This window comes from Chaetodon auriga, chromosome 8 (genome assembly GCF_051107435.1).
Source record: "Chaetodon auriga isolate fChaAug3 chromosome 8, fChaAug3.hap1, whole genome shotgun sequence".
Classification (NCBI taxonomy): Eukaryota; Metazoa; Chordata; class Actinopteri; order Chaetodontiformes; family Chaetodontidae; genus Chaetodon; species Chaetodon auriga.
Window position 1 is genome coordinate 15,319,997 of NC_135081.1, and position 11,976 is coordinate 15,331,972.

The 11,976-nt window shown below is 41.7% G+C and overlaps 2 protein-coding genes across 2 annotated transcripts; both read left to right on the forward strand.

Annotated features, from left to right (window-relative positions):
- Positions 1-2,140: 2,140 nt before the first annotated feature.
- Positions 2,141-4,188, forward strand: s100w (S100 calcium binding protein W). Its single transcript, XM_076738096.1, has 2 exons — positions 2,141-2,269; positions 3,691-4,188. The coding sequence occupies exons 1-2, from the start codon at positions 2,141-2,143 to the stop codon at positions 3,823-3,825; spliced, it is 264 nt and encodes an 87-aa protein (XP_076594211.1). The 3' UTR covers positions 3,826-4,188.
- A 652-nt stretch (positions 4,189-4,840) lies between these two features.
- LOC143324328 (protein S100-A13) lies at positions 4,841-10,852 on the forward strand. The gene is made up of 3 exons (XM_076736702.1): positions 4,841-4,956; positions 10,136-10,257; positions 10,378-10,852. The coding sequence occupies exons 2-3, from the start codon at positions 10,138-10,140 to the stop codon at positions 10,531-10,533; spliced, it is 276 nt and encodes a 91-aa protein (XP_076592817.1). The 5' UTR covers positions 4,841-4,956; positions 10,136-10,137; the 3' UTR covers positions 10,534-10,852.
- The last annotated feature ends 1,124 nt before the right edge of the window (positions 10,853-11,976 follow it).

Genomic DNA, 11,976 nt, shown 5'->3' on the forward strand with positions numbered 1-11,976 from the left:
TAACTTCATGTTCTTTCTGTCCTCAGGGATACTCTTGCTGCTGTCCCTTCCTTTTATATTCCCCATATCTGGATGGGTGGAACAACAACTTGGCTGATGATAGCAAAGAGAAGGGAGAGGGTGAGATTGACTATGATGGCTTCACTTTATGCAGTCACAGAGGCTGTTTTGTCTCAGTGGCTGGAGACACGAGTTGAATATTGAAACTTGTTACATAAATACTGCTTCTCTGTATTAGATCTAACAGGAATAACTGGATCTCTGCATGTGAAAAGAGTTCAGATTTAACCATTCACAACAAAGAAAAGGTGTCATTCCACCCTCCATTCCTCATAATGTGTGAACGTTGTGAAACTGCCATTCTGTAGCTTCAGCTGTAATGTCGCACACACACAAAGAGAAACATGCATATAATCTATACTGCTTCCTTTGTGGAGAAGCAATGTGTCATGCAGGTTTACATTCCTGAACGCACACTTCTGGGTAATGAATAACTACCGAATGAAGTCTGTGAAAGGAGACACTGTTATAGAAGCAGTGTGACTTTAAGTACTGGGGGTTTTACCAGACTTCCTGCATTAAACTATCACAACTAATCATCATTTTCATCTTTGATTAATCTGCTTGTTTACCATTAATTGTTTAGTCTATTCAATGCAAAGACAAACTGTAGAAAATGCTCAGCACAATTTCCCACAACCTAAAGTGATGTCTTCAGATTTCTTCTTTTGTCCAACCAACAGTCCAAACCCTAAAGACTCTCCAATTACTATCATCAACGACAAAGAAAAGCAGCAAATCCTGACATTTAAGAAGCTGGAACCAGCAAATGTTTGACATTTTTGCTTGAGAAATGACTGAAACAATTTGTCAATTGGCAAAAAAGTTGCAGCTTCCTTTTCTTTCAATCAGTTAGTCAACATTGCAACTCTGCAGGAACCTTTTAACGCAGAAAATGCACGTACTCTCAGGGCCAAATACTGGATGAGTGGGCAATCAAGGAATTCAAGAAGTATGAATTATGTTTTGAAATATAGACCAACAAATCCTTAGACACACATACACCTACAGCTAATCATCAGCCACAAGACATTCATCATAAGGCAACTAGCAGCATCGCCCCATGGAAAACCGAGGTGCTCTTATACCACTGTGTATGATTTCTCAGTCCTCTCTGTAAGTCATTTATTATGTGTTAACAGCTGCAATCTCCCTCCTCAATGATGGCTCAGGGAATGGAAAGAGAAGAGCTGTAGACTGCTGTTTCAGGTGTGTGTGTGTGTGTGTGTGTGTGTGTGTGTGTGTGTGTGTGAGAGTGAGAGAGAGAGAGAGATGCAGCTGAGACAGGAAAACTAGGTGAGGGCATGTTTGGATGATAAAGCCATCGCGTTTGTTAACACTAACTGCCTCCCTAATATGCCAATTGTGCACATCCTGTCAGAGCTTGGGCTTAAATAATGTGACTTCTCCGTGGTGAAACCCAAGTGGCTCATTCTGAAAAGTTTTTGCAACTCAGACTGTATAATTATACCTGATTGACTGCTTACTTTTTGCTCTTTACAGCATTTCGCTGACAGTTTCACACTCATACGTAGCAGGAGAAAAATGTGAGGCTATTTTCCGTGCGTTGGCACGAACTGAGCAAAACATTAAGCAATTTGTGCGCGCACATTGTAATATGTCTAACCGGTCTTAACTCTGTCAGTCTGAGTTAGTCATCCAGTAATCTGTAACTCCTTCCAGAGACTAGTTACACGCTGAAATTGCATCTGAGAATGCAGTCACGTCATGGAAAAAGTTTGGGAAACATGGTTTACTTTTTCACTGATTGCACTGAATACTGTTCAGAAAGCACAAACTGTGAATATATAGAGAGAAATTAGTGAATGATTTATCATCTTTACTAGGAGAGGTTGGCTAGAAAAGGACCAGGAAGATGTGTGTCCTCACAACTTACCCACACGCACACACCTGAGTTGGTGAGTCTCTGTGATTTGTGTCATCAGATCAGATTGAGTTAAAAGTGCTGTTGTTTCTCTTCTATCCATCCTCCTTTGAACTTAATCATCACAAGATTTCTCATTTTTATCCTTCCTGAAATACTGGCCGAGGATCCTCCCTGTGCGCCTCTTGACTTGTGATGGAGGCTGCTATTGGTGTGCTGGTGTCCCAGTTCAAGGCGTATGCTGGCAGTGATGGTTCCTCTGACACTCTGAGCAGAGATGAGTTCCACAGACTGGTCACATCACAGCTGCCTAACTTTGTCAAGGTAAGGATGTGGTGATGCACTGGCATAATGTACCTGTACTTGACCAGTCCTCGGTCCTTCATTACCATAAACAGGGACACTTGTTTATTTTGTGTTCATCGTACATACATCATCCCGCTGTGGTAAATACCCATGCATACACCAAATGTGTATTAATCCAAGATAGAACTCGACAAATGCAGTATTTATTTTGAGTAACATTTCCTAAAACCTACAGTGCCAAGCTGCTTTATGGAATCACTTAGCTTTGTTTTAAGAGTAAATCTATTTATTTGGGGCTCAAGATCTTTACCTTAAGCAGGAATGAATGAGTTTGTGGCTGAGAGCTGCTGTCAGACTTCAGAGAGTATTTAGAAACAACCTATGTGTTACTGTGTTGTTGTTGTTGTTGTTGTTGTTGTTGTTGTTGTTGTTGTTGTTGTTGTTGTTGTTGTTGGTGGTGGTGGTTTTTTTTTTTTTTTTTTTTTGTCTTTTTGTGGAATTAGTTGACAATGACAAAAACAGAATATCACCAGCCTTATAAAGTTATAAGGCTGGTGAAGTTCTACACTCAGCTACCTGTTTGTAAGATTTGTTGTCCCCAGCAGTTAAATTGATGCAGAACAATCAGGAGGATATTCTAAGTTTGGCTCTGAACCTCTTTGTTTACCAGACAAAAAAAAAAAAAAAAAAGCTTTCACATAAGGGTGGATTCATACTGAAATGGGTATCATCTGGATGCCACATTGGCCCTTTTTGCTCTGACCATACAGTATAATTAACTGTTAGTCATACTTGTCTTCAAAGGGCTACTTCTGTGCTTTTACGTGGGCAGCTTTCAGTGCATGTGGCCTTACTGTACTTGAAAAGATAATCTGAAAATATTTTACTCTTGCCTGTGACCTTGAGCAGAAATGAGCTGCTGCATCTCATGTTGGGACAGGATAGAACTCCACATTTCACACTGCGTTACACAAAAGCAATGAGCTCATCATAAAGAAAGAGTTGCCACCTTTTAGGGACTTTGAAGTTTCACTCCAGTCTTGTCTGTTGGTTGTGTTGTCTGCACTCTGTGTGTTTAACCAGAGCACAATGGCAGAAAGTAGTAGTTCCTGAGGCCTAAAAAAAAAAAAAAAAAAAAAATACAGGGCTGCCTTTTCTAAGTGTGGAAAATTCCATGTGTTTTCAGTTGCTTGAACAGTTGAAATAATCACTCTGCCCACTAGGTGGTGACAGAGCCATAGACCCCGGTGCCAAACCACCTCTGCTGATGTTGCATGAATCATTTAACTGGTGTACGTGCCAGTGGTGTCAGCTTGCCTCTGTCTCACTGCCCCACACACATAACCAGTAACTTCACAGTTGGTCCACACTGACTTTCCCTTTGTCGTTTTTTTTTTTTTTTTTTAGCCCTAATGTTGTATCTTCCTGTTTTCCTGCAGAATGCTGGTGACCCCACTGCCATCGACCAGCTAATGAGCTCATTGGACAAGAACAATGATGGAGAGCTCAACTTCCTGGAGTTCTGGCACCTGATTGGGCATCTCGCAAGCAAACATGGGGGGTTCGGCCAATAGAGTGTCCTCAGATACTCTCTAACAGTTCCATGTGTGTTACTGACTTGTCTATGAGCCCTACAGTTTGAGAAAATGGGAAAACAGCCAAATGGAAAACACCCTAACGTCTGTTTCAACTGCAGAATGCTGCGTTATTATCAGTAGTCTGCATTTCCTCTCATCCCCTGCCTCTCACCAGCGACTGCCAAACTGGCACAGGCTCTGTCACAGAATACTATTTAACAATTTCAGCAATATTAGAACCAGTCCTGGCTGTTTCCCTGCACGCGCGCACACACACACACACACACACACACACACACACAGCACTCACAGAAGCACTCACAGCTGCCTGTGCTTACAGGTCTATGAGGGAGTTGCAGAATGGGAAAGCACTGTCTGAAAACTGAGAGTGTTTGCCAGCACAATGTATTCTTGGATTATCTCAGTCTTGGAAAATGCACGTTATGCTGTCTATCTTCTCCATCCAGGACCCAAACATGGGTGTGGTGTCGGCAGAGCAAGACTTAAAGTTTAAAGCTGGAAATGAACAATAAAGAAATGATCAAATGTCAAAAGGCGCGTGCTTCTCGCTGCTCAGGCCTCCATTTATTTAGTCAATTCTTAAGTTTTCTTTCCAGTGAATCTTATCGCTCTCTTTTTCCATTTTCTGCACAAGTGAGTAAAGTTTCAGGGTGTGGCTTGAATACATCTGTCTGCTGGGAAAGCATCGGACACACGCGCACTGCGATGTGAGCGCGCGCTTGTTCTTACACGTTGCGAGAACGTGCAGAGATTAATGTGCAAATACAAAGCAGACAAAGGGGGGGAAAAACTGAAAATACTCATTAATCCATGTTAAAAATATCTGCTCAGTTGTCTTGAAGGACGGAAATGTTTGTCAGAAAATGCTGCTGAAAAACTGCTGTGTTGCTCAAGCTGCGCCCCTTTCCACATTCCTCCTCTCCAGGCACACGCCCTATGACAAGAAAAAAAAAAAAAAAAAAAAAAGGTTGGCTGGACTGAGAAGTTAAATCACGGAAAAGATATGTGTTGCTGCTTAATCTTGCTCAAGACTGAAGAGGATCTGTGAGAGAAGGAGAGCCGCTTCCAGTGAAACAGCTTCTTGCCTTTTGTTTTCTTGTCCTATCGGTGAGTCTGCTTTATTCTCATTATGAACTCTGTGCTGTGGACGTTATTGTCCATCAGTTCATTGTGCAAATGCGTCCGTGATGTTTTCTTGGCAAAAATGATCAGTTTAGTTTATTTCCTCCACTCTGTCGTGAATTTTGCATGAGTAGCGAGCGTCTCTTTTGTTGTTACCCAGCTTGGTGGCCACAGGGATCAGGTTCTCCTTCTTGGTAATCGAACCCCAATCCCTTTACACTTCCAGAGAAACCGGAGTGTCCAGTCACGTTTACTTATTTATTTGCTGTGTGTCAGTCCTGCCTGTGGTCGCTCTACAAATTGTCAGGATTAGTTCGGGCTAAATGTGAATGTGGGACACGGGTAAGCCCCTGACATCTCCGTTACGCACGGCTCTGACTACCTTTGGCATATGCGCCGAGGCCGTTTGCGCCCCGTTAAACAGTCATATTGTGGTCATTGTAACGGCGGTCAGATTTGGCTCTTATCAGTCTGAATTATTAACGTTTTGATAAGACTCCGGTAGCGAGAATCGAATGGCGTCCACCTGGTGTAGCTAATGACGCGGAGGAGAAATAGCGACCCGGGCGATGACAGGTAACATGCTCATGGGGGAAGTGAGTCAGTCACACCTAGCGCAAAAGAACAGGAGCAGGGTGGAGCTGATTGGCCACTGGGATTAATCAACGCTCATGAAGTAACGGGTGCCAGCCCAGAGGACTGACCCTTTGTGGTCGGTCTGGTGGAAACCTCCCTCAGACACGAAAGATACGTTTTGGAGCATTTTGGGGGTGAGGGGTTGGGACTGGTTCAGGCTGGGTGGGCAAACCTGACTTACCTGTAGACCGGTTCGTACTTGTCAAACCCTAAAGCTATAGTTGCAACACAGACTACGGCCGAAACTCCAACCAACGTCTGCACAACTCATGACTTATTTGGGAGGTGCTATGCACAGACACTATGATGCATACATGTGAACTGAGAGCTTATCTACAGTGCCTCTTTGTCACAGAGCGCAGAGATACAAATCAGATGATACATCACATAATATGGCAGAAGACACGTGAATTCAGATTTAATTTTCCTTTGTTTAACTCGATAAATTTGCGGGAGATATCTGGCCAAAACATGGCAAAATGCGGATAACAGATCAACAAAGTAACACTAAGCGTGTTAAAATAAACATACAGAGTTTTCTGAATTCTGCCAATGATGTCACATTCCCTAATTTGATGGTACATAACATTTTACCATATTAACATGAAACATTAAACCAAATTTCAAACTGGCTAGTAAAGTAGTTTCCAGTGTGTGGATCAGGATCCTTTAAGAGGTGACAAGATATGTCTGAGGGATGGCAAGAAACAGGATAGGTAGGTAGAGGATTAGATGTCCCTCTAATCCTTGTCACCAGAGAATTACTGGATACTTTCACAACTTTGGGCTTCCTATAATGCAAAAATAGCACTCTTTGGTTAACCTGTTTATAATCCATAAACATACGCCCCCGGAGACGATGAGCTCCAAGTGTCTCGAAGGTTGGGAATCATTGAACTAGCTTGTGTGTGGTGCAAAAATTCCAGCAAAATGATACCAAATTGACCAGAAATGCAAATAAAACAACACACTGCACCCACAACACAAGCATCCATTACACTTGAGTCATCATAATCACCATCTCCACGCCCTGTAAGTGAATGGATGCGCTGAGAGGCTTGTAGGACATGTGTGTTCTGCACACACTCGCAGTATTCCACCTCTCGCTCTTATCAGACAAATCCGACTGCATGTTCCTTTCTACCCATTTGTAATTCTGTGGCCCCGATGTCTCCAGTCCTGGGTTTCATGTTCATCTCATTACACTCGGAGGAGACGCTAATGGATGGGGGCCTGTCAGGCATTTTGATACATGGCCTGTACAGCTACAAACACACTCAGACGCTGGTCCGCCTGCTCCCGTGCTGCTGCTGTTCGTCTTGTACACGGTGTTAGGAAGGTGTGGGGACAATTATAGTAACCTGTTAAATAATAATGAACAGCATGCTGATGACAGATGCTCACTTGTATGTAGGAAAGGGTTGTCTGCTCACCTCTGTGTGCATGTGTGTGTTTGTGTGTGCTGGCATGGCAGGGAGACATGAAACAGAATCCAGGGTTTGGGTGCCTGCTCTCACTCACCCAGTAATTAGGTTAATGCAGCAGAAGTCCTAATTGGTGGCGTCCTTCATAAGCTGTGTGTGTATGTGTGTGTGTCTTTCTATCTTTCTGTCTGTCCATTAGTATGTCTTTGTGTGTAGGTTAGTGTAGGTGCATAGTGTGATCATTGAGCTGTGACATCTGTGTCAGATGGGAGATTTACCAGCTTCTACAGTTACTCCAACAGCATCGCCAGAGGCACCCATCATCATTACCCATCATGTGCTGCCTCCTGGTACTTTCCAATACACACTGGAAATCCTGCAGCAAGGCCTCACGCCACACTGCTGTGATACTTATCGACTCGACTCAAGTATCTGCTGCATTTATTCAGGCCTTTTATATTTTGTGAGAGCAGTTGCCTTCGAGCTAATGGGAGCAGAAACTGAGAGGATACATTAGGTTGCACATGCACTGGCCATACCTCTTACAGGCAAAACATATTCAGTGTCTCAGTTCCATCCGACAAAATAAATGTATGCGCTTCATAGTAATTCTCATAGTCCACCATGTTTGATGTTATACACAAAATCAGCAGCTCTGTCTTAATGTCATACTGCATACCAATAATACACAGTATTTTAGCTGCAGAGTGTGCTGATCTTGCAAGTGTTGTACACAGCTAAGTACATTTATGACTGCACTTAATGTATATGGGACTTAAGTACTGTATTTAATAATTTGAGGTACTTGCACTTTACTTAAGGTTTTTCTTATCATGGCACTTACTACTTCTACTCCTCTGCTTATCAGAGGGACATGTACTTTTCACAATGCTACACTTTGTTGGATGGCTTAAATTACTAGTTATTTTACAAATGAAAGATTTCTACATTCAAAATATTTGAAGATATGAAAATATATGTGTGTTTGTTTGTTTTGTTGTCGCTCTGTGTTATTGTGACGGCCAAACAATCAATCAGTTAATGGAGAAAATAATCAGAGGATGAATCTATAATTAAAATAAGCAGCTCCGCCTCAACCATCTACAACCGCACAATCCTGCTTTTACATCAATGCATAATAATTGGAATGATTGTAATGGAATTAGATAATACATAATAGTATAACAGTCACAGGGGGTATTTTCTGCATAAAGTTTTTTTTTTTAATACTACTACTTTTTCATACATTTTCTTTATGATGCTTATATGGATGGCAGACTTTGCAAAGCCACTGCCAATTAAACGCCACAAACAGACATCAGCATGTGATTTATTAGGTTTTTTTTTTTTTGGTTTTGTTTTCTGTTCCTGGCTCTGTTTTATCACCATCCGCAATTAGTTTTAATATTTTGCAGCTGTTAGCACAAGCAGCTCCTTTGTGCATTGCCTTATGGAAGAATAGTGTACATCAACAGCACACTCAAAAGTTTGTTTTGTTTTTTTTTTTAGCATGCATTAGGTTTTGATTTGATTTGATTTTCTACAGTGAAACTCAAACAATGCAAAGGAAAAAAATCTGCAGTTTGGATTTGGGACACAGCTTGTGTCTTTGGAGTGATGTCACTGTCACAGAAACTTCAGAGAGAGAAAACAGATTTAATACTTCTTTGTGTGTGTGTGTGTGTGTGTGTGTGTGTGTGTGTGTGTGTGTGTGTGTGTTCGTTCGTGTGTGTGTGTGTTTAATCTTCCCCGAACTTTCTCATCATCACCCACTCTTTATATTAATTTAATTCATTTCTTTCTTTCTGTGATTAGTTCCTGTGTTTCATCCACTCTGACACAGCACTTCTGTTTTGCAGCAGACATTTTGACTCGTCATGACAGGAAAAGCACAGGTGACACGAATTACACTGATGATGGCCCTGTTGCTGCGAGGCATTGCCATTAATTTCATTATTAACACATGTGCTCTTCCTCCATCAAGAGCACTCTCAAAACATCTGTGAATAAGTGGACTTTTTGTCACTTCTGCAGTGTGTGCACCACGATTCAGAGTAAGCGATTGGTGTGATTCTAGATTTGACATCCAATGAAAGCATAAATGTGTTTCCATCTAGCTTCTGTCCTTCCTGCACTGCAAGTTCCAACCAGCAATAAGCCGTGAGGAAATGAACCAGAACTGCTCGTCTCACATGTTCAGCCGAGGATTTAGAGTCTGTCAGTAACAGCAGCATTAGATGTTTCAGGCTAGTCTGATCCATTGGAGGCGCGTGATGTTTGTCAGCTCATACACGAGCACAGTGTGCAGTGTGTTCCTGCAGTCCGAGGGGAAGTGTGCTGCAGCAGACGACCAGCAGGCAGTAATCTGAGCTTGTGGCCTCCTGCTGGCTTCTGGGGATCAGATGTCCTCCGTCAGAGATCACAGCTCCCATTGTGTTTACTTCAGAGACTCCCCTCCTCTTCAACCTTCCATCACTCCGTCGCTCTCGCTCTGTTTACTTCAGAGAGCCTCCAGGCTCAGCCCCTTCCTCTCCTCCTCTTCTTCTATGCTGACATCACCTGTGTATCTCACCTTACTCACATGTTTATGTTCACATCCAATTCCAGTTCAACACCAAAAAATTGCATTTGCTTGCTCATTATGACTTAAATTGCATGTCAGATAATTTGGCTTTATTTGAAAAACAAAGTGTCTTTTAACTGAACTCACTGCAATTTGTGTCATTAAGTTTAAAATTATATCGCACATACTGAATGAAGTGAAATGTTGCAACATAGCTTGATTTTAATGCATTATATATATATATATATATATATATATATATATATATATATATATATATATAGTGATTGTACAGAGAATCCTCAATGTTGTTCATTCAGCTGCATAAGCATCCCAAGGTTACGCTGTCCTCTCCTCTTCAACGATGCATTCAATAACTGAAATATTTATCCACCCAATGTGAAAATTATTTTATATTAATGCAGTTCATGGGAGTTGCACCCACCGGCGTGATGTGTGAGTGTCTGAGATATAGCCTTATCTTTCTTTGCCACTTCCTACATTAATTTCTCCTTTTGGCTTTTTGTCTCTTTCTCTTTAGATATGGAGGGAGCCATTAAGACGCTGGTGACCACATTTCTTACTTCTTCCAAGGGGAAGGAGGGCCTAGATTCGCAATCCTTCCAGAAACTGGTAACTAAACAGCTTGGCAGCATCATGGAGGTAAGTTTGCTGTTCTCCACCATCCTGCACTGTATACAAATAATCCATCAGTGTTTTGCAATGTTGCTATTAACACCCATAGTACTTCCCTTCTGGTTCTGTGCATCCCTTTGTGCTCAGGATACAAACAGCTCCTCCGCCATTAAGGAGATGCAGCGAGGACTGGATGAGAACAACGATGGAAAGGTCAGCTTCCAGGAATACCTCACTCTGATTGGCTACTTGGCCAACTCCCTCAGTCAGAGCAAGTGTGGATCCAGTGCAGATGCTTCATAGATGCTTGTGAAGCTGCAGTGTTTGGTCAACCAACAAATTGTTTTCTTTTTTTCAGTCTGTCTAAGTATCTCATCTCATTCCTAGATGTTCCAAACATCAAGTATACATTTTTTTTTTTTTTTTTTTTGTTACCACAGTCCGTACGGTTCAGTTAACCAACCAGTTATATAATGCTCTAAACTTACACCTTACCGTCTGTCCAGATTGACCATTATTTTACATTGATCTCCACATTGAAGGACTCTGAGCTGGGAGTGTCTTTATTTACACCAATTATACAGAGTATACTTACTGTATTTTCAAAATAAAAGCGTTATATAATAAAACTATATTGTTTGTAGTTTTTAATTGGTGTTTCATCTTACTTTAGTTGCATTTGCATTTTCATAAAGTGTCTAATTGTTACCCATTAGCTTCGATTAAAATTCTGCTGGTAAACCCAATGAAATACTGTATGAGTATAGTGGTTTCTCTGATATGGTTTGACATTGTCCCACAGGCACTGCTGCAATGATATCTGCCCCTTCTACAGCTACCAGCAACACTTGCTAAATATAGCTGTGACATCCCTGACTAGTCAAACTCAGCAGCCTTTATATGCATAAAGTATTGCAACGAGATCCTGACATACAGTGTACGCCTCCTATTGTGCACCATCCTCCATTCTGCAACACAATACATACACACATATGGTGCATTCATACTGCGCTGCACCACTTACTGACACAATATACTGCAGCAACGACACAAACAAGAGGATGCACTTACCAGGATGGCAGATGAAACATATATGGCAATACAATGACAGCGTTTGTGCACTTATGTTTGCTTTAATAAGCATAATCTCTTACATTATTCACTCAAGTGTACTTGATTGTATGTGTTTCTGTGTTTTTGGTCTTCATTTACTTTTCATGCCATCCATTATAATACTACTAAGTCTGATGGGCTGGGGGAACTATTAAAAGCATGCACCTATGCACTGGTAGTTGATCCTTTTTCATGTGCCTTGTGCATGCATGTAGCGTGTTTTAGAGCAGGAGGTGTGAATGTGTTTGTGAAAGTGTGCATGTGTCCCTGCATTTGCACATTTGCCTTTGTGTGTGTTTTGCAAAGTCTTTGTAAGGGGATTTCTCTGCATGGCTGCCAGGTCTGATGGTTCCTTTCATCGGTGCTACACTAATCCTTCGGATACTGTATCAGGCTTGACCCCCCAACCTCCTCCAGTAAACATCCTATCCCCACACATACCCCAACACCCTTTGCTGCTTAAAACCAGACACATTTGGATAGTTATTGTTATTCATCTTTGTCTTGGTGCAGTATTTATTTTAGCACTCCCTCTAAGCCTTTCCTTTGTTTTCAATTGCAGAACAAAATTGTTGCCCAACCAGGTAGCAGGATCATTCACTGTCAGAATAGCGAGCAGTAGCACAGTAAGCG

What these genes read in the sequence shown, in the direction of transcription:
- s100w (XM_076738096.1), top strand. Translation starts at nt 2,141, where the DNA reads ATGGAGGCTGCTATTGGTGTGCTGGTGTCCCAGTTCAAGGCGTATGCT. An exon ending in AGCTGCCTAACTTTGTCAAG is followed by an intron (nt 2,270 to 3,690) that starts GTAAGGATGTGG and finishes GTTTTCCTGCAG; the next exon opens with AATGCTGGTGACCCCACTGC.
- LOC143324328 (XM_076736702.1), top strand. Translation starts at nt 10,138, where the DNA reads ATGGAGGGAGCCATTAAGACGCTGGTGACCACATTTCTTACTTCTTCC. An exon ending in AGCTTGGCAGCATCATGGAG is followed by an intron (nt 10,258 to 10,377) that starts GTAAGTTTGCTG and finishes CTTTGTGCTCAG; the next exon opens with GATACAAACAGCTCCTCCGC.